The sequence below is a fragment of the Tauraco erythrolophus genome, chromosome 10, assembly GCF_009769465.1.
Source record: "Tauraco erythrolophus isolate bTauEry1 chromosome 10, bTauEry1.pri, whole genome shotgun sequence".
In the NCBI taxonomy this organism is placed as follows: domain Eukaryota; kingdom Metazoa; phylum Chordata; class Aves; order Musophagiformes; family Musophagidae; genus Tauraco; species Tauraco erythrolophus.
The window spans coordinates 11,774,291-11,794,448 of record NC_141474.1 but is presented as its reverse complement, the minus strand read 5'-3'; the positions used below and the strand labels follow the sequence as shown (position 1 = coordinate 11,794,448).

Below are 20,158 nucleotides of genomic sequence, written 5' to 3'. Positions count from 1 at the left end.
GCAGAATTAATAGCCTTGGTTTAATTTTTTTGTTACTTTAAATAGGTTCTTCTCAGCCCTGTAGACATCTTTCTGTTGATGGGCATTTATTCCCCTTTATTCTAGAACCAAGCATTACTGTCTTAGCTCCTAGCACGTTCTGGAATGAGCAGAGTAACTGTGATCCACCTGAGATGGGGAGCGCTCTCAGGTATACGCACTAGCTGAGATAGGCAGTGCATGTCAATGTGATTTTACATATTTAGTTTGTATTTTCAATCAAGACTTTTTTGTCTTGATCTCTGCACCACTAAGCAGTTGCTGCTCTAACTTGGGAAAATAGAAGCTTGGCAAAGATACGGTGCAGGTGTTATTAGCACTTTATGTTGATTTCAGAGCTTACCTGTTCTTTTTGAAAAGGAATAAAAAGCCTCGATACTGAGCAGATTCCTCTTAGCACTGAAATTCTTCTTGCCCAGCAGGGGCAGGGTGGCTTCGTGGTTATAGGTCTGTCTTGCTCATGCTGATGGAGAATATCCAGTGTCTATTGTAATGCTGGTACTCAACTGTTTGAAGTGCATGCTGTCAGGAAAACCGCTATAAATTATTGATGAAGCAATGAATTAAAATTAGAAGATGCTGTTAGAGGGATCAGTCTGCTCTATTAATAAATGGAAATAGGTTGCACTGGAGGGGAGTGGAAGACAGACGCTTAAAATCTTGTAAGAGTTTACAAGACAGTAATGTATTAGCAGCTAATTTGCCAGCCCGGTGTCCTAATTTGTTTCATTTGTATAACTGATTTTCCGTTGTGCAAGTGTGCTTTTGAAAACTTCTCCGTACAGGGATTTTTAAGGTGACTAACCCTTTCTTTCAGGAGGACATTACAGCTGGCTCGACAGCTTAAAGACAGAGCTGTGGAAGCACAGGCCTGCTACAGCCTTGGGAACACGTACACTTTGCTTCAAGACTATGAAAAAGCAATTGATTATCATTTGAAACACCTTGTGATTGCTCAGGAATTAAATGATAAGTAAGCCCTAAGAGATAGTTTAATGTATGTATGACACTTAAACCAAATCCTCTTATCTCTGACTCTGCTGTCATTGTTCTACGTATGACAAATGAATTAATGTGAATTCCCTACGATGCTGGGATCTAGTTGTCATATGGGGGGAAAAATGACTCGTGAAAGTATTGCAGCTAATGACTCGGAGATGAAAGAGGAATTGATGAATGGCTGTATCTACATCTTCTGTTGGCATCTTCTTTCTAAATTAAGGAAAGGAAAAGCAGATCTCTCTCTTTCATGACTTCATTACAATAATTTTGCATACCTTCACAAGAATACATCTGCTTTTCCAAGAAATAAGATGGGAAGGGATGGGGAAAGGAGAGCAATACAGTAACGAGTAATGCTTATTTTATAGTCATGATTTGTAAGGCCTTTTTATAACATTGTGTACAACTAAAATTTTTTACAACTTTTAAATGCACTTCTTCTAACTCAATAAGCAGAATATCTGAAGAATAATAAGGCATGGAATCTAAGGAAAAACACAAATAGGTTATAAAATTTCCATGCTTGCAAAATACACTGAGTTGTGTTTGCTGTGAGCTTGAAAATCAAAATTTTGAATATATTATGGTTATGCCCAGGTTGCACTCCTTTAAATACAATATTTAACGTGTTATGGTTTCTGATAATAGCTTTCATTTTTCTTGGCACAGCGATCTTATTTTGGCAATGTTATGAAAACCTGACCCCTAGTGTTCAGCAAGTAAAGGTATAATGGAAAATGTGTTTATTTTTTGCAGAATTGGTGAAGGAAGAGCATGCTGGAGTTTAGGGAATGCATATACTGCTCTGGGAAATCACGACCAAGCTATTCATTTTGCAGAAAGGCACTTGGAGATTTCAAGAGAGGTACGACTTTCACACTCTGCGGATGTTGGCTGGTTGGTTTTTGCCCTTGCTTACGCAGTGATTTTATGGAGGTGTGTCGATGTGTGTAATTTTGCATACTGGGATGGATCTGGAGTTATTTCTGAGATAGTCAATTCCCAATTATTCCAGCCATGTCTCACTGCAGCTAGCTCTAACTTAGTTTTTGTGCCATCTCTGATAACGTCGGCATGGAATTCGAGTTAATAGCTTAGCAGAGGTTATTTTAGGCTTTGCTATGTACCTTTTAGTTGTTACATATGTCATTAAAAAGATGATTCTCTGTTTTCAACCAGGAAAACTTTCCCAGCCTTTTTCTCCCAGAAATCTAGGGGACAAGGTTTGCCTTATATTTACATATGTGTATTCTTTGTTACAGTAATGGAATTGCTTATTTTATTCGGTTGCAGGTAGGAGATAGAAGTGGGGAACTCACTGCTAGACTTAATCTCTCAGATCTTCAAATGGTTCTTGGATTAAGCTACAGCACAAACAACTCCATGATGTCCGAAAGCCATGTGGGAGATAACAGTTTGAATGGTACGTGCCTGTTTCTGCAATACTTTTTCTTTTTTTGGGATCTTTTTTTTTTCCCACCAGCAAAAAAAGTGTTATTTTTGCAGTACCCATTCAGCTCCTCCTTTCTGGAGGATTTACATTATGAATCACAGGTTACTGCTTAGTTTCTTCACGTGATGATTCTAAGTGTTCCTTTTTTTAAAAATAATAAAGGTGGGAGATTTATGTATTTGCTGCCAAATTATGTCTTTCCTTTTTTACTTCCTACCATCTTAGTGACACTGGGGGTTACAGTAGAACCCAGCTCATTTGATGTTCCTCTGTTCAAAGATCCATGGTCCTTCTCTGTGTCCCATGAAAGCAACTTTTATGTAGCTTAGATCAGTGTGGTTTTGAAGGCTGCTTTTACTAGTTGTTATTTATTCTCTGCTGGCATATTTAACTGCACTATTTTGGAACTCAGAATTGCTGTCCCTTGGGCCCTAGATGTGTACAGCCACAGCTTTGAAGGTGACATCATAAATCTTGATAAAAAGATGAATTTGATTCTTTCTTGAAGGTACCAGACCGAGAGCAGGACGCCGCTACAGTATGGAGAACATGGAACTTATGAAATTAACACCAGAAAAGGTTGGCACTTTCCTTCCTTCTGTTCTGCCAGTGGGATCGCAATTTTGTTTCTAAGGGTTTAACGTCAACAGTTATGAACAGTTGGTGTCATTCGCGTCCCCTTTAATTTAGTTGATCTCGGGTAAAAGCAGGTCTAACAATTCTAACAAATGCTACTTCTGTCATGTAGGTGACAGTCAGCATCTTACATCTATAATGGTTGTAACGGCTTGTGGAAAGCTTTATTCCCCTCACAGATAAGAAAGAATGGGGTCCTGTAGTGTGCATCAAGGGAATTCCTTTCATCTCCTCTTCAAAAGTGGTTTGAGGGCGCAGCAAGAAGTGATTCAGAGTAAAATTGCTAAGCGTTAGCTCAGCTGTTTTGAATGTTTTCTCTTTGGTTACAATCATGGTGTAGGCACTTAAAATAATGTTGTGTTTTTTGCTTTGGGATTTCAACCAACTTGCAAGCCATTAGGAGTTGTGACATCCACCTTGAGTAAGGATGGTATTGCCAAATGCTGAAACTGTCACAGATAGGTAAAGTAACTTCCCTCCGAGCTCAGAGAAGTCTCTTGGAGCTGGGAGTTCCTGAAAATCCTAGTGTCAATCTTCAAGATATTTCCTTCAAATTCTGTCTGCCTTTAAACGGTGGGCTGGCAGTTCTACATAAATGACTCTGGTGGCAGACTGAAATTGCTATTTTTCCCTCCCTAGTGGGATCTTAATTCCCATCTCTCCCAAGTGATGCACAGCCTGCCATCACGTTTATCAAATAGGAAATTAAATCTCAAAGCTTGGATCTGGACAGTTGGTACAGCTGAAGTCAGCACTGATGCTCAAGAGCCTCTGTATACTGATTTAAGAAAATCTTGGGTTTAGTCCAGGGTGATTTCTCTGCAGGGAACCTCTAAGCTTTTGGCCAGTATCAGCTGCATTTTCTTACTCTCTGAACCTATTTATCCCTGCTAGCTTTTAAAATACATAGCCTGTGATAGTCTTGCCCTAAATACAATAAAATGGTTCACGTGGCTTTTTGTAATAAAGTATTAACCTAGTATTGCAGCTTAGCTCTCATAAAGAGCTTTTTTCAAGATACTCGTTCAGTAGATTCTGAAAGTTCATTCCATAAATGTCTCTGATATGTAGAACAATGTATGACACTACCCTTACGGCTCGATTGTACAGGATGCCATCTGCTCGGAGTCGGAATCTGTGCGCCCATCTTAAACAAGCCTTAAAAAGGCAGTCCATGGGGATAGGCAGTGTTGCTGAAAGGTCTGTGACTGTGTTCACGATTCCTGATGTTGAATGAAGAAAAGATTGGGGTTTTATTCAGTTATTATCAGAGTTTTAGTTGTAGATAAACCTGTCAATTTTGTGGGTTATTGTTTGTTGTAGAAGAGAATTTAGGGAAAATCGGTCAGGTTGATAAAGCTATTCTGTTCCTCAGTGAAAGGAGCTGGTTACTCCTGTTTGCTCTTGTGCTGGCATTCTTCTCCCTCTTCCTTTTTCATCTTCACTGGGAATTTTGTGTGTATCAAGGACTTCATAGAAGGCTGGTTGAGAATCTGGGTTTGTGTTGCTCTAATGCTCTGTAAAACTACTGTTTGTTTTTTTTCTTCTACTTTCCAATTATAAGAACGTCAGGTGGGAGATGCCAGCTGTGTCTGCATTTTAGCATTCACATTAACTGTGTTTCCTGCACTCAGTCAGCAAGGAAAACTTCCGCATGTTTGATTGAATATACTGTTGGACCACATTTTAATCCATCAGGTGTCACCTACTATAACAGTACTAACCTGCTTCAGGTAACACGATCTCAATCACAGGTCAAGTAATAGAACCAAAACCCAAGTTTTCACAATCTTGTGGCTGGGTAAGCGAATGTAAAGCTGCTTCATTTTGGGGAGGAAAAGCAATTGTAAATAAGAGGAAACAGTATAGCTAATTAAAATCAGAAGACTTAATTTCATGACTCTTGTTTTCTTAGGTTCAGAACTGGAACAGTGAGATTCTTGCTAAACAGAAACCACTGGTTGCCAAACCTTCAGCAAAGCTGCATTTTGTAAATCGACTAAAAGGCAAAAAGTACAAAAACGGCACCGCTTCCAAAGTTTTGCAGGATGCCAGTAATTCTATTGATCATCGACTTCCAAACTCGCAGAGGGTAGGTTTGGCGAGCTGTGGAGATCATAGCCTGTCCTAATCTTTGTCTGATCAAAACTCTGGAAAATGCATTCCTGCAGCTCTCCATTTCAGCTGTACTTGTTTATTGATTTAAACACCATGGTTCTGTAAAACAATGCAGCATCTGCCATTCTACAGCTCTCATGGGTGATGCCAGCTTTAAACTTTTCCTACTATTGGAATGTTCTTTTTCTAGTGGGTTTCCTGAAGTTACAGCTCATTACACATACATTTTACGTGTAGTCTCTTCTAGACCCTGCTTCTCCAAACTTAACAAAAGCTAGATTTTCTGATTCAGGCAGCGGGAGACATTTTTGACAAATATTTTTTAGGTCATTGCACTCTTGACAGAAGTCAGTTAAAAATAACTGAGTCATTGGACCTAGATGAGAGACTATGCTTTTGACCATACACCTGAGGAGACAATGGAAACTGTTCATTGCTGTTCTTGTTTTTTGCTTTCAGGGACATTTGGGTTCTTGGTGGATTTGTGGCTGAGGAGGAGTAACTCCAGTTGTACTACTCAAGAGTACTGTTTCTTTCTGTTTCAGAGAATTAAACATTTCTAACAGTATTACCTTCCAAAAATGCTTGCCATGTTATTAGCATTTCCTCCCAGGATAAATCTCTGTCTACAGAAATGGATGACTACAAAAATTCATTTAATGGATTTAAGATCTGCAAATATCAAACATATTACTGGAATGACACTGTGATGCAGTTGTCCTAGTTTTAGGCACTCTTGAGTTCAAAATACCCCTAACTCTTCTCTCCTTTTCAGAAAAACAGTCGAGAGACAATGGCAGATGAAGGGTTCTTCGATCTGCTGAGTCGATTCCAGAGTAACAGGATGGATGATCAGAGATGCTACTTCCAGGAGAAGAACAGGTTCTCAGCTGCTTCAGTAGCAACATCCTCTACTCCACCTAAAACAATAAGAAAATGTAATTTTTTAAAAGTAAAATCCATATCTGACCTTAGTTCCTGCCAAATACTACTTTAAAAATGTATTTGCATGCAAGACAAGAAGGGAACTTATTTCCAGGCTAACTCGTTTTCTTCCTCCTCCGCAGCCTTTTCTACTTCTGTCGTCTCACCCCACACCGATGAATTTCTGGACCTACTTGCCAGCTCACAGAGCCGCCGGCTGGACGACCAACGCGCCAGCTTTAGCAATCTACCTGGACTTCGTCTTAATCAGCGCAACAGTCAGTCAGTACTGGGCCACCTCATGGCCAGTAACAACAGGGAACTAGATGACGACTTCTTTGACATATTGATAAAATGCCAGGTAAGTTTTTCTTACAAAAATTATTCATGTTCTGAGCCTTTGGGGATTTGAGTTGCGCATCCTGCTATTTAGTTTCTTGAAGTAAGCCACCATGTTTATCATGGGTTTTAAAATACAAATTGGTTTGGCAGATAACATAGAGAACAAAAAAATAGAGGTGGTTTGGGGTTTTTTACAATTTGTTTTGTTTTGATTGTTTTTTTTTTCCCTTCAAAATACCCAGTGTCTGCTAAGGGGAATTTTGCCATTTTTACCATGTTAACCATTTAAAGTAACAAATGCTGAAAAGGTGAAGGAAAACAAGTGAGGCTATAAGGAGGAGTATGTGAAATGATTTGAAGAAAAAGTGTTTAGATCTGGCTTGTTAGGAGGTCACCCGACACACCAGGAATCCTAATTTACCAGATGAAAGAATTCAGTATCAAAGTTTTATCATTCCGGTTATGTTAAGTTTGAATAACAGTTCATGGCAATATACAAGTGAGGTGTCTGACTGTCAGTTACAGCGTGGCACATATACCAATTAGAGCAAAGAGAATTTAATTATCAAGACTTTGTGTTTTACCTGATGGGTTGATAAGCATCTCAAAATACAATTTTTCTGTTGTACAAGACTAGAAATACCATGTACTAACGCTAAAATTCTTCTGGACAAAGGACACTTAAATCTCATTCTGCAATAGGAGGAAGAACTACTGATCTGAGGTTTTTATTTTCAGATACATGTGCACAGGTGGTTCACAGGAACCATTTTGGCTGCCCTTGCGCTTTTAACTTCCTAATTTAATTGGAGAAGTTTAACTTGAAACAAAACTTACCAATTAAATCCTTGTAATAGCTTTAAATTGGAAAACAAAAGCTTTTAGTAATTTTTCACTTGTATTGTTCACTCATTTTATTTTATATATCTATATTAATATTCTTGTAAATATGCAGCTTTATTGCTTGGTCTGTCTGTAGGGTTCCAGACTGGATGATCAAAGATGTGCTCCTCCATCATCTGCAAAAGGACCAACTGTACCAGATGAGGACTTTTTCAGCCTGATTTTACGATCACAAGCTAAGAGAATGGATGAACAGAGAGTCCATTTACCCTCGACTATAAAGGCACCAAACACTAGCTGAAGAAACAGACCGAGCCATACTGTACAGTAGCATCTTAGGAATCATTTCTGTTTGCTGGAAAAACATACATGCCTTTTTACGGAAGACTGCAATTAGGAGTTTTGTCCCCTTTCTAATAATTTTTTTGTATAAATAGCAGCACACCCAATGACCAGTAGCTAGAGTTGCTGCTGCTCTTTGCAGTTGGCAGCTGCTTTTAGCAGGGTCTGAGATACCAATTGCTCTATCTCCCTCTTAACTGCCTCTAGTCTATGAACATTAATATGAATTTTTTTCCCTGTCAAGGTATTCCTGTTGCTGATGTGTGGATTCTACCACTGTCTCTGTCTAGTGCAAGACCTAAATTTCTATGTTCTTTTTAAAGAAAACTTGATTTTTTTTTTTTTTCTGCTTTGTACCTCCCTGGAAAAAGTCCTGTTTTCTTTTGTACTTTTTTTAAAAATTAAAAAAAAATATTGAGAAATAGCCTCAGTACTTAGTCTGTCTTTGTTTCTGCATTCATTTTGTTTAATAAAATGAAGCCCTAATTTTAATTCTGTTTAATACAAAAATAGTCTTTTCAAAATATACTGGGCTTTTTTTGTAACATCTAGTCAAGTGTTTCCTGTATTACTCCTCACAGTTTCACAATAAGAATAATTTTTTAAGAAGATATACTTCAGTAACAGCTGCCAGTGCTGTTACAGAGGTTGGTGGTACATGCCCACTACCAGCAGTAGCCCATGCACCAAGGAATCACAGAGGTGGCAGATGCTTGGCATGGACTGCCATGGACACCAGGTAATTCCTGCAGTGAGTGAATTTAAAACGTTACCTACATCTCCTGTTTCTATGCTGCTTATTACTCGACCTCCACTACTATTTCTCTTGATAAGGACGAGCTATGCTGGGGTAGTTCTTGGAAACAACCATTGTAACTTAGTACAGGTATCTACTGAGGGGATGACTGAGGCGGTTCCTGAGAAGCCTGAGGGCTGTATGTTGGTTTAAGTGTAGGTATCTTGAGTTGGAAGTCACTGATCGTACCACCAAAGGTGGCAAACTGTTCACTTTGGGTATTTACAAGTGAAGCGATGTCAATTTTTACGGAAGTAGTATACCCCTAGAGAAGAAGCTATGGTTAACTTTAGCTTCACGTAAACCAGCATTAGAATAGTTAAACAGACACAGGCTCCACATAACTAAACTATTTTACAGTCAGGGAAAGTTTTATAATAATTCTCTTCCAGCTTTTTAGCAATGAAAATTGATCTCTACCAAAACTGTCCCCTTTCTGCTTTTAAGGAAAAATGACCAAATATTCTTCCAAAAACGTGTGTTACCATCAGTTTATCATGCTAACCTTCAGTACTTTCACTTACTGCTTCCTATTCCCTGTTTGGCTTTGAATCACCCTAAAAAAAATAAATCTGATACATCGGCTTCTCACGCCTCTGCAAATGACTGAACTAGAAGAAAATCATGCAGCTGTCCTAGGACGGAGCTGACGGGCAGCAGTTCTATTTACTTAAGGCTGATTTTAAAGAACATAACCCAAAGGTAGTCCTGAGACTTCCAGCTGAGCCGCAGTTGTCGTAGGTGTGTTCAGTGAATATCGGCAACTTTCTTCAGGCTGCTTGACAGTTACCTGGTGAGCCTTGTTCACAGAGCAGCAGTGCTTTCCCACCATGGAATATCTAGCTTGACTCAAAACTCACTACACAAACTTGATTTCAAACAAGCAGGCCTGTTTTCTTAGCCAATTAAAGTTGTGTTATCTTACTTAACACATTTATTTCAAATTCCAGAAATAGTATGTATATTCACAGCCTCTCAGTTTTTAACCCCCCACCTTACAGCTACGCATACTACTGCTCTGACCAAAGACTAGTTCCCATCAGCTTACTGATGTTCTCTTTTCTACATTGGAGAACTAGAGCAGAACTAGCAAGTATGTGACAACTAAAGATGAGACAAAACTTACATCAGAGCTTGAGGCTTCCTCAGTCTCCTTCCTGTGAGTCACACGAACTGCTCCTCTTCTTCTCTTCACATGGTTCTACTGGAGAACTTTTCCCTTCTAGGTTTTTATTGGGATCATAGTTTTCTCCAGTCTCTCGCTCTGCTTTGCCTGTCTCCTGTTTCTGCGGCTCAAGTGCATGTTCTTCAGTAAGGCTTTCAGCTGTGATAGTTTCTAGTCTATAAACTCCAGACTCAGTGTGCAATCTATTCTGTAAAAATTAATAATAAGCTATTAATCAAGCAATCCAAAGTGACAGCATCTGTTGCTTCAGGTGCATCTCATCTCAAGGGGCAGAACTTCCCCAAAGCATGATCCGTATCTTTTTTCCTGGGGAAACAGTACATGTAAATAAGCACAAGCTAGAGTACAAGTCTGGTTTTAATTTTCTATAGTTTACAGAAAAATCAGCACTGGTTTTTTCCCTGCCTTGCTTCTGCGGGTAATTATTTCCCAGGCTGATGTGAGTGCTGATCTCTCAAAACAGAAGTCATTCAAGTCTTTACAATGAGTTTTAATATCGTAGTTCCCTGCCACAGTTAGTCATGGCACAGTATTTTTTCAGAACAAAACATGTCCAAGACACCTCTACCAAACTGTTCTACAGGGAAGCAGGTACTTCCTTAACTCCTCTCTCCCCAGGATTTGGGTTAAGCTTGTTTAAATGTGTTTTAGCAGATGACAGGGAAATCTATTAAAAAAGAGCACCAGGACTAACATACACCAGGTTCTGGTTTGTGAGACTCTTCTACTTGCTTATCTGGCCCATCACTTGTATGCACGATGTCAGGACTTGTGCTGCCATTTCTTGGTCTCACAGGAGCATCTCCTCTGTCATGAGGTCCTCCATAGTAAGGAAGCTTCTTCGAGTAATGGCCATCTGATTTACTCCCATCATATTGCCCAAAGTCTATTTTCTCCTGCTGACTGTCAGGTGGAGGAAGACTTCTCTTCTGAAAAGATGTTAAGTATCTTAACATAGACACTGATGATCCTGCACCATAGCAGAAAGCCTGGGGAAGGCAAAAAAAAAGAAAAGAACAAAACACCAAATACTTGCAGCCTGTGGTTTTCACACAGAGTTCCAAGTCCTTTATCTGAACACCACTGAAAGAAACGCTCAGGTGATCAGAACGGCTACAGTAAAATTCAAGCTTTCTGCAGGCTGCCCACACTGCAGGACCTGCCAGACTGGATGCAGTCCATCTTTGGTGCAGGCTCTAACTCCATGCTTTTGTATACAAAATGCCAATGATATGCATGGCTATGTAATGACACAAAGAAGAAAGCGGAACTAAGCTCCAATAAACTGTCCTAGAGTCTAAGATCCTAAGCAGTTTAATGCTATTTTATCCCACTTGGGGAGTGGGGGAGAGATGTGCTTTAAATACAAACTTATCTATTTTAATTGCTAAACCAACTATACTGTAAAGGTTTTGTCAAGAAAACACTCCCTTCTAGAAATGATTTCATGTGTGCTAAGAAATTTGTTCAGTAGCACAAACAAGAGATAAATAATATAATAGATAATATTTAAATATAAGTAAGTTCAATATATATAAAAGCTAAAACGGAACTTTTAAATATAAGATAAAGGTATACAAACCAGGACAGCCAGAGCCATCATAATTAGCACCGGAACCTGCAGAATAAATGGTATCTCCTTCATGAGTGCCTTGATGAATTCACCAATACCTTGTCCCACGTGCTTCAAAGGCTCAGTTACAAAGTTAGTGAAAGTAATTGCTAATGCCTAGAAAAACACAAACAAACAGAAAAACAGCATTGTCACCGATGACAAATGCAAGCATCAACAGTCTCTTCAGGCTTGGCATGTACCTTTGTCGGTGGAACCAGCAAAACAGGATTTACTAGTAGAGTTTCATAGTACTTCTGACAGGGATCGTCCTGAAACGTCCATTTACTTCTGAGCCATTCTGTAGTCAAAGCAGAGACGTATTTTTACTACTTTTTAAAAACACATTTTATGACTCAGTAGTAATACAGCAAGTAGCATTTCAATTACAGATGGAAGAGAACTCTAGATATGGCTGAAAGCTCAGATTCATTTTTAAAAATCTGAGATTAGCTTGGCAGTGCAGTTTATCCAGTCATGGGGATGCAAGAAAGAGAAGGAAGGCTGGAAAGAAAGAGAAGAAACTGAGCTTTTCCCATGTTTAGTCAACAAAGTTTTCTTTCATTAGATGAACTTAGTCCCTAGAAGCCTCGGAAGACAAATAAGTGTCATCTGTGGGAACTATTATCTAGCACATTTTGTCCACAGCTACTGGAACAGAAGTAATTGAGTGTTATTACTCACCTGCCAGGCTGCAAGTAGATTAAAAAAAAATATGTATTGTGCTTGCTAGATTTCAAGGGACTATTTTAGTTATAAGCAGAAAGTCTTACTCCTTAAGGGAAATTTTAAGTTCTATACAAGTAATTTATGATGTCAGTGTTTCTGTAGTTTAGATTTTAGTGCAGTCAGAACATAAACCATTGACATCTGACGCAAACAGAGCAATCACAGTCAATAAATTATAAAGGGAAGACCGTAACAAGCACTCATGCAGAGTTGTCATTATTAAGCTACCTGCTATAGCACTGGATAACAAATAATAGCTAATAAACCCCCAGCTTCCTCTGTAAAATAAAAACACTACAGAACATAGTTACAGATCTACTTGCTGAAGTCCATTGTACTCGCAGGCCTGGCAGATGAAAAAAATAAAATTCTTCTTGAATTCTGCCCTCCTGTCTTCAATACATGGCACTGGATGGCACCGGGGCAGGGGAGCCAGGGAAGCACTCACGGGGTAAGTTACAAGGAAAAGAAGTAACACCACAATATGCTCCAAGCGGAGTTTGTGATCAGCTCTCCTCCAAAGGCTGAGAAAAGAAAGTCTTGTGAAATGGAAAAATGGTAGCACCACATAATTATGTATTGCTGACGAGAACTCCAGGTACTGCTCATGAAGAAATCGGAGCCTTCTTGGATACTACTGCAGAATATTTTCTGATTTTAAATACTATTAATAAAACAATGAAACAAGTATTTACCAATAAGACTTTCCCTCCAGTCCAACTTCTCAGCACAGATGTTATCAAACTGCCCCATTTTCGCGATTTCTGCTTGATGCTGTGCGAAGGCCAGCTGCAGGAGAACAGGAATTACTTGTAGAACATGAACAAGGTGGTGCTGGGCGCAGAACACCTGTCCATGCAGCACTGCACCTGAGCTCTTAGCAGCTTTGAGATAATTACCCAGCTAAATCTGTATTAAGAAAAGTTTGCCACCTAAACAGTCTAACAGAGTGAAATCCTAAGTAATTCGTGGGAATGGATAGAAACTACCACAATGGCCACCTCCGCGTTATTCTCCAACTCGGAATTACCAAAAGAAGAAACTCCAGTATTCAAAGATAGAAGTTCACAGCAAAAGTAAACTGATGACACCTTGTTTCCTTAAAACATTTCCGGATTAAAAACAGAGACAGCTACCATGCAATTACTAATTAGAACATCAGGACATTCTCCTTTGTTTTTTTAAATAATTCCCATTAACAAATACTTGTATTGATTATAATTTTGCCTTACAGTTTGCAACTGATAAACAAATAGAAAAAATGAGGTCAAATAATCTGCTGAAAAACTCCTGACATTCTTCCCTGCTTCGCTCTAAGCCCCCCGCCTGGCAGGCCACTCCTGCCCTCTGGCACTCTGCTCTTCTGGGACTGACAAGCTGCAGGTAAAATCTGATGACTGACATTTTGGGCTCTGACCTCGTAGCATAAATTCCTCCTCATTAAAACCGACACCACTGTACAGTCGGCTACTCTGTCACCACTGAGGAAGCATTTCTCCCTGGTCCATCACACATTAAATAGTTCCAGCCAGGGCGTCCTTAGAAAGAAAAAACTCCCCACAACGTATTTTCATAACACTTTTCTACCAAGCTGCTTTAGACAGAGCTCACGTCTGCCTTGCCCACGCGGTGAAATGACAGTTCTACTGCCTTAGGAACGTTGTGCACCTCTGCAGCAGGATAAATGCTGGCAGGGTTTCTCTGTTCCTTAGGGCTAATGCACCTGCCAACATGCAAAATGAAATGTTCATACCTTTATTTATTTGGCAGTCTATTATTTCTTTATGTAAACTAACTAAAGGAACTAAATAACCTTAAGTCTCTTGTAACTGTAAAATTTTAATCCTAAAAAGCCGTTAAGATTTCAGAACAACTTACCTTATACAAGTAAAGCCAATTCCATGCAAAACTGATGAGAAAACTTATTAATAAAACACGTTTTAGCTGAACAAACCAATGAATGCGTGTCCAGAGCTCTGTAGCTATTACAATTACAATGCACACTAAGCACAAGAGTATCTGAAAAAGAAAACAGGAAAAAATTATGATCCAGATTTGGAATTTTCTAAGCTTACTGCCAGTACACACGAAGGAACTTCCAACTTTTGTTTTCAGTAGCAGCATTCACAATAGAAAAGTCGAGGGAATTTTTCCTTGCTTTCACAGCATATCTGCAGCAGTACAAGGCAGAAAAGTTTCGTGGTATTACTAGTAGTCACTCCTATCACAGCCTGACATTGCAGTTCCTAACTTCTTTCTTGTGATATTTAGTTATTTCTTCCTTACAATATTTATTGCGTTATCTACCCATAATTTGAAATTACAAAATTGGTGTAATTCAGTGCTTGACTAGTACGTGCCTGGTAGGAAACAGAACCACTGCTGCCAAGTCCTGTAATTTGGTTAAGAGATGAAGTTTCAGTTTGGGTAACAGCAGCAAGACTTCAGAGAAGCACTTCACACTCTCTTTCCATCCAAGGACCCCTAACAGCAAGGTTATGCTATTGACAGCTTGCTTGTTCCATTCGACTTCCACAGACCCCCTCAAAACTACACATGCTACTTTCAAGACCCTGTCAGCACAAAATGCTAACATATTCTTCATTGTAAAGATCTATTCAGAGAGATTCAGCTTATTAGAGATCTTGAGCTTAGCATTTCCTAATTCCAGTTAGAGAACATGACATTTTCACATAGTCATGCTCTCCTCTCCAACAATTTTTTTTTCCACAAAATCCTCTGACCTGTAAGACCTCAAATATATGCGTGTCTCAATATAAATATATTCCAACTCCCTCAGAAGCCAACAGTTTCAGCATCTATTTCAACAAGAGACAAATATGGAAAATTTACCATGCACGAGCTATCAGTTTAAGTAATAGGAAAGCACTAGAGTCTAACAAGTCATGCAACACAGATATAAAAGACAGGAAGAGAAAAGAGAAAGCATGCCAGAAAAAAACATATGAAAAGATGACCACAGGAATAAAAACCCTGAATTCTTACTTCAAGTGAATACACTGCTTCTACCTTCAGCAACCATGAAACAGGAAGAGTGGTTCACTGCAAGTACGATGGAAAGAACTGCTTTACGTGGAGCTAAGATGGTAATATTCATTAACTAGACTTGCACAAAGAAAATGGAGAAAACGGCAATTAAAAAACAACAACAACCTTTCTTCTTCTCTTACCAGAAACATATTATATAGATCAATTCCAAAAGTGTCTTCAAATCTCCAGCGCCAGGCTGTATAATCATGGTGCTTAAAATTGATCAAAATATCACTAAGTGCATCATCCACAGCACCTGATTGCCAAGTCTCCTCATTGAGAAACCTGAGGATCTCCAAATATGTCTGTCTCGTCAGGATGATCTCAGCATCGTAATGGACGTGGCCCACGTTTTCCTCAGGCTGAATTCAAAGCAAAGCAAAACAAGGGTGAAAAGCTGCTTATTTGGAAATAGAAGTACAGATGAAAAACTGTATCCCTGCACAAAAACCTTATTATGTACCAGCACCTTTTTGAAGCAGATTGCAGGAGGAAGACATGGGATGGGGAGCACACTATCATTCTATAACTTTTTTATTCGTTCTTCTAAACTATATGAAACACTAATTCAACTGGTTTGCACTCTTTCAGTTCTACTATCTTACCTGTTACTAAAATTTTAGAACCACGTAACACTGATAGAAGCTATTAAATACCGAAATAATACATTTTGCATTGCTAGGTATAATGTTCTTTGTTAAATATTAATTTTGCTTATTGCTAAAAATTTACTCCTCTACCTCTGAATAGAAAAAAAAAATCTCCGAAGACAATATAACAGAGAAAGTAAATGAGATGATTCTTATGTGCAAACTCCAATAAGCTGCTCTTCCTAGATGGTTCATGTGGTAGAGTCTAAGCCAAAGGCCTAAAAGGTCTACAGCGAGCCAACAAACAAAGCCTGGCTCTTTCAAGGTTAGTAACCATTAGCATGAACCGAACATACTATACAACTATTGCATCCCAGCAATAGATACGTAGACACGTCCTCTGAGTTCTCGTAGTCTTCCTTTGGACGCTTTACTGGTCCAACGGCAACCGCTCTCCTGAGCAAACACTGTCCACAAACAGCCATACTGGATGCACCTACTTGTATCACTTTTTCCTTTGCAATTCAGTTCCCTTCATTTTAATTTAAAGTATGCCAGAATAATTAATCAATACTTGATAACTGTGAAAAGCACATAAAGTAGTAATATGAACTCTAATTCATTTTTAATGACTATTCAAATACTTACAAGGCCAAGTTTTCCAGCTTCATTTAAAATCTTGTTCAAGTATCGCTTAAAAATGTAAAAGCTACGGCTTTCACGTGACTTGGCATTCCTCCTCTCACAATCTGCAACCTGCAATGTAAAGGCACTTTTATGCACTTCTTGCTCAAACCAGCTTGTTCCTAGGAGAAAAAAAACCCTACCCACAAGTTAAACTCAGGATTACAGAGGCGTATCTCTTTAGTAATAATCCTGTGCTGAGTACACCAGATAAAAAGCACATGCAGTTGCTGAAGACACTACTTTCCACAGGACTGGCCAGTACTGAAGATTTCAGATCTGCTAATAATACAGTTTGTGTACTAAAGTAAGACTACAGGAAACTGAAGTTCTGGATCTCCTTGAATTTTAAGTTTACATCAGAGGAGGAAAAAAAAAAAAAAAGACGACACGTGTAAAAAATACTGAGTAACCAAAACAACATCAAAATTACATATCCCGTTGGATCTCCGAATGGCTGAGGGAAGTGAGAGCCCCGATAGCTACACAAGCGTCACCACATCCTCCTCACCTCAGAGGAAGAAGGAGCGTAGGGGTCTTAGAGCGGCTTCTGAGAGCTGCAGCAAGGCACGTCACGGTCAGCCACAAGCGTGTTCGCTGGGCCCACAACCCACCCCTTAAAACCCAACAGAACTGAACGGCGTGAAAATGAAAGGTCGGGCTTCTTAGCTTTTGGCAGCACAGCGTAACGTCAACACCACACGCTGAAACTGTTGACACTGGACAGAAGCACGTAGCTCCTATTGACTTCTGTTACACTATAAAACATTTTAGGAAACATACCTTGGCAGGCAACACAGCAATTCCAAACTGAGTTCAAACCACTTCCAGTCTCTCCTCTGAATAAAGGGGTTCCCCCTACATCATACATGGTCTCTCACAAATTATGCCAGCAATTCACCAGTTCTATACCATCCAGAAAAGCATCATCAGAAAGCATGAACTATTAAAGGCTAGACAATATTCTTGAGTTCATAACAAACCTTCTGTTGCAAGGAATCTACTTCCCTCGAACAACGCGATAAGATTTCAGTACCGACTGTATCCACAGTCTTATCCTCAGAGTCAGGATAGCTTGCCTAAAATTACATAAGAAAAGCACACGTTTTTAGAATGAAATAATTTGATCAATATGCCATGTTACACTTCTGTAGTGAGATCACTTTAAAAGGAGTAAAGGAGTTAAAACCGAGTGTTGGTCTTCGCCGCTAATCCTCTCCCAATGATACTCCAGCTGCCTCTCTGCTGTTACTTTAGGCTCCAAACAGCCAATTGCTTTAAGTTTATCTAAATGCCTCCTGCCTTCAAAAGGTGAGGTCTCGCGCTGTCCTCCCCCACCTGCCCTTTCCCCTCCTCCGAGTGTCGGCCAGCCACGCGGCGCATCAGATTAGATAATCGGACTGGCTAAAAACTGACTCAGCAAGCAAAGGGCCAGTTTTCAGCCAGCCAGATTCCCAGTCCAGCTGGCCACACAGCCAGCCAGACTGAAAGCAAACACAGAGCTCCGTTCCGGGTTGCATGCCTTTCCTTTCCTGTTCTCTCTTCACTCTGAAACATCCCGTTTTTTCTGTTAACTGCTCAGACTTAGTTTTAGCAGTGCTGCTTCTACACAGCCAGGCATGCACATGGAGGAAAGCCCCCAAATGGAAGTGCAACATCACACGAATGAATCAGTGAACTCAGGCTGATAGGAAGTTCTGCGGACTCGGCTGGCCCACACAGCCTGCCTACCTAAAAACTCTCATTGCAGAGCAGAAAAGAAATCATGAGGAGATTGATTAACCCAAATCAGTCATTCTTCTCCTTTAAGATGCAGTTCTATTTCTGGGGGGAGACAACAGTAAAACTCCTAATATTTTTTTATAAACGCTGAAGCAGTTAGGCACCAAGTTTAGAGACTCCAAAGCTTGCTGCTGAACTTTAGGGATGCTAATGACTATCAGGCAGAGTTTGGGCAGGTGGAGGCTGAGGAGGAACTCTGTGGAGATAAATAACGCAGTTTTCATTTTTTGAGCTTCAGAAAATTATGTTCTGAAGCATTAAAATGGTATTATTCAAGACGGCAAAACCAAACTTGAAAGCTGAAGAATGACAAAAATCAACGGTGCCTGTACAACCAGTCAGAGCCTACAGCATCATGTGTGCACATATGCACCGGATAAACAATATGCATCTCATGACAGACGTAGAGTCCACCCTTCATGCAAGACAACAGAGTATGATTCACCTTGCTAAAACCAGCTTTTTGTATTTCACCTTCTCCTCAGTGTTCATGAAGTATTAACAGCACAGCACTCGAACCCTCTTCTGATCTTCCTTCTGAGAACTCTGACGCTACCAAACACCATTGACTTTTAAAATACTCTCACACAATAAATAGGGTTTATTTGCATATTACTGGGGGACTGGATAATTCAGTAAAATATAATCCTTAACTCCCCCAACTTTTATCATCTAGGAACTTAATTTTCAAGATATTTAACACTATACTTCAGAAACTAGCAAGAGTTGCTTAACCCAGTACTTTTCAGAGAAAGTTAGTGGAGCCACAACCTGCATAAATCAGTCAACCACCACCTGTGAAAAGACAAAAAGCGTGGTTCCTGTGACTTCATCAGTGCACAATGGAAACTCCTCAGTGAAAGGCCCTGAGCTAATCATCTACAGTAACACAGATTGCTGTTTTTTTCTTGCCGTTTTAACAATGGACGCACAATGCTTTTCTGTGTACAGATTCAGAGGTAACCTTATAAGACCTTAATTCTATCGTTCTCTAATTGCACAATTTAAAGGCAATCTTTCAACAGCAAGTGGCTTAAGGACTGTTTCAGAGAGACACGCATTGACACACCCCTTCTTTTCTTACCTTGTAAGGTCTTCTCATTGTTCCTGATGCTGCATCGTAATTGAGCATATCCGTGGGGTCAATCCATTCATCATCTTGAACTTTACCGCTCCCCATTAGCAGAACTGCACACAATACCACAGGAAGCAGCATCCTGTACCACTAAATGTAACAAGAAATTCAGAAGTTTAGTTCAGGATGTACCAAAAACCCGAAACAGTCTTAAAACGTGAAAAAAGCATTCTCTAGTGTTGCTTAAAACCTCGTTTTTCTATTACGCAGGTTAAACTCCACTAATATATTTCTCCCAAAGAAAACGGTGGCAAGAATTTACGACAACTGAACCGCACCGCATGAGGGGATGAGCAGAAGCGGCCGTAGCTGCCAGCAGGCGCGGAGCGGAGTTCAGCATTGCCACGCACGGCGAAGCCGCGCAGAGCCCCTCCCGGCCTCCCGACGAGGGCCCAGCACCATCCTCACTGCGCAAATTCCCACGGCAAGTCTCCCAAAAGACGGCAGGCTATTCCCGCCTCGCCCGGGCGGCAGCCGCGCCGCTGTCACTCGGTGCGCTCCCGCAGGCCCGCGGCCGCCCGCCCCGCTTCCCGCCGCCCGGCTCCGGCCACCGCCGCGGCACGGCCGGGCCTTCCCGGCCGGCGACGGGAGCGGCCGCACGCCGCAGGCGCCGAAAGCCGCCGCCAAACGGAAACCCCGGGCGCGTCTCCCCTCCCTCCTCCGCTTTGGCCGCGGTCATCTCGGACACCGACGCCGCGGGGTGGGAGGACGCGCGGCTTTCCAGCCCCCTCGGCGCCAGCGTCCGCCAGGAGCGCGCCGGGGCCCGCACGACGCGCAGGCCGCGCCCGCGCAACCGGGCTCCAGTCAGCGGCACCGCCCGCCGCCCCGCCGCCCTCAGCTGCCGGCCCACGGCCGCCCTCCTACCTGTGGGGCCGCAGGCGGCCTCGGCGCGCT

At 40.8% G+C, this 20,158-nt stretch overlaps 2 protein-coding genes across 2 annotated transcripts in view; one reads left to right on the top strand and one right to left on the bottom strand.

Annotated features, from left to right (window-relative positions):
* GPSM2 (G protein signaling modulator 2) overlaps positions 1–7,989 on the top strand; it is a 17,764-nt gene extending 9,775 nt beyond the window's left edge. Inside the window, exons 7-14 of the mRNA XM_009984380.2 lie at positions 857–1,012; positions 1,798–1,906; positions 2,335–2,464; positions 3,003–3,073; positions 5,046–5,222; positions 6,024–6,186; positions 6,316–6,533; positions 7,494–7,989. Of these exons, the coding sequence (XP_009982682.1) occupies positions 857–1,012; positions 1,798–1,906; positions 2,335–2,464; positions 3,003–3,073; positions 5,046–5,222; positions 6,024–6,186; positions 6,316–6,533; positions 7,494–7,658 (1,189 nt within the window). The 3' untranslated portion in view covers positions 7,659–7,989. The remainder of the gene's footprint in view (positions 1–856; positions 1,013–1,797; positions 1,907–2,334; positions 2,465–3,002; positions 3,074–5,045; positions 5,223–6,023; positions 6,187–6,315; positions 6,534–7,493) is intronic.
* On the bottom strand, positions 6,130–20,158 carry CLCC1 (chloride channel CLIC like 1). The gene is made up of 12 exons (XM_086617130.1): positions 20,129–20,158; positions 19,214–19,354; positions 17,331–17,426; positions 16,312–16,419; positions 15,214–15,435; positions 13,901–14,041; positions 12,718–12,811; positions 11,497–11,594; positions 11,264–11,410; positions 10,380–10,670; positions 9,622–9,868; positions 6,130–6,168 (listed from the first exon to the last, which is right to left on the bottom strand). The coding sequence occupies exons 2-11, from the start codon at positions 19,343–19,345 to the stop codon at positions 9,641–9,643; spliced, it is 1,557 nt and encodes a 518-aa protein (XP_086473256.1). The 5' UTR covers positions 19,346–19,354; positions 20,129–20,158; the 3' UTR covers positions 6,130–6,168; positions 9,622–9,640.

Coding starts and splice junctions, on each gene's coding strand:
- CLCC1 (XM_086617130.1), bottom strand. CDS start 19,345: ATGCTGCTTCCTGTGGTATTGTGTGCAGTTCTGCTAATGGGGAGCGGT. Junction 17,427..19,213: donor CAATGAGAAGACCTTACAAG/GTAAGAAAAGAA, acceptor ATGTAATTTTAG/GCAAGCTATCCTGACTCTGA. Junction 9,869..10,379: donor CTCACAAACCAGAACCTGGT/GTATGTTAGTCC, acceptor TAATTTTTACAG/AATAGATTGCACACTGAGTC.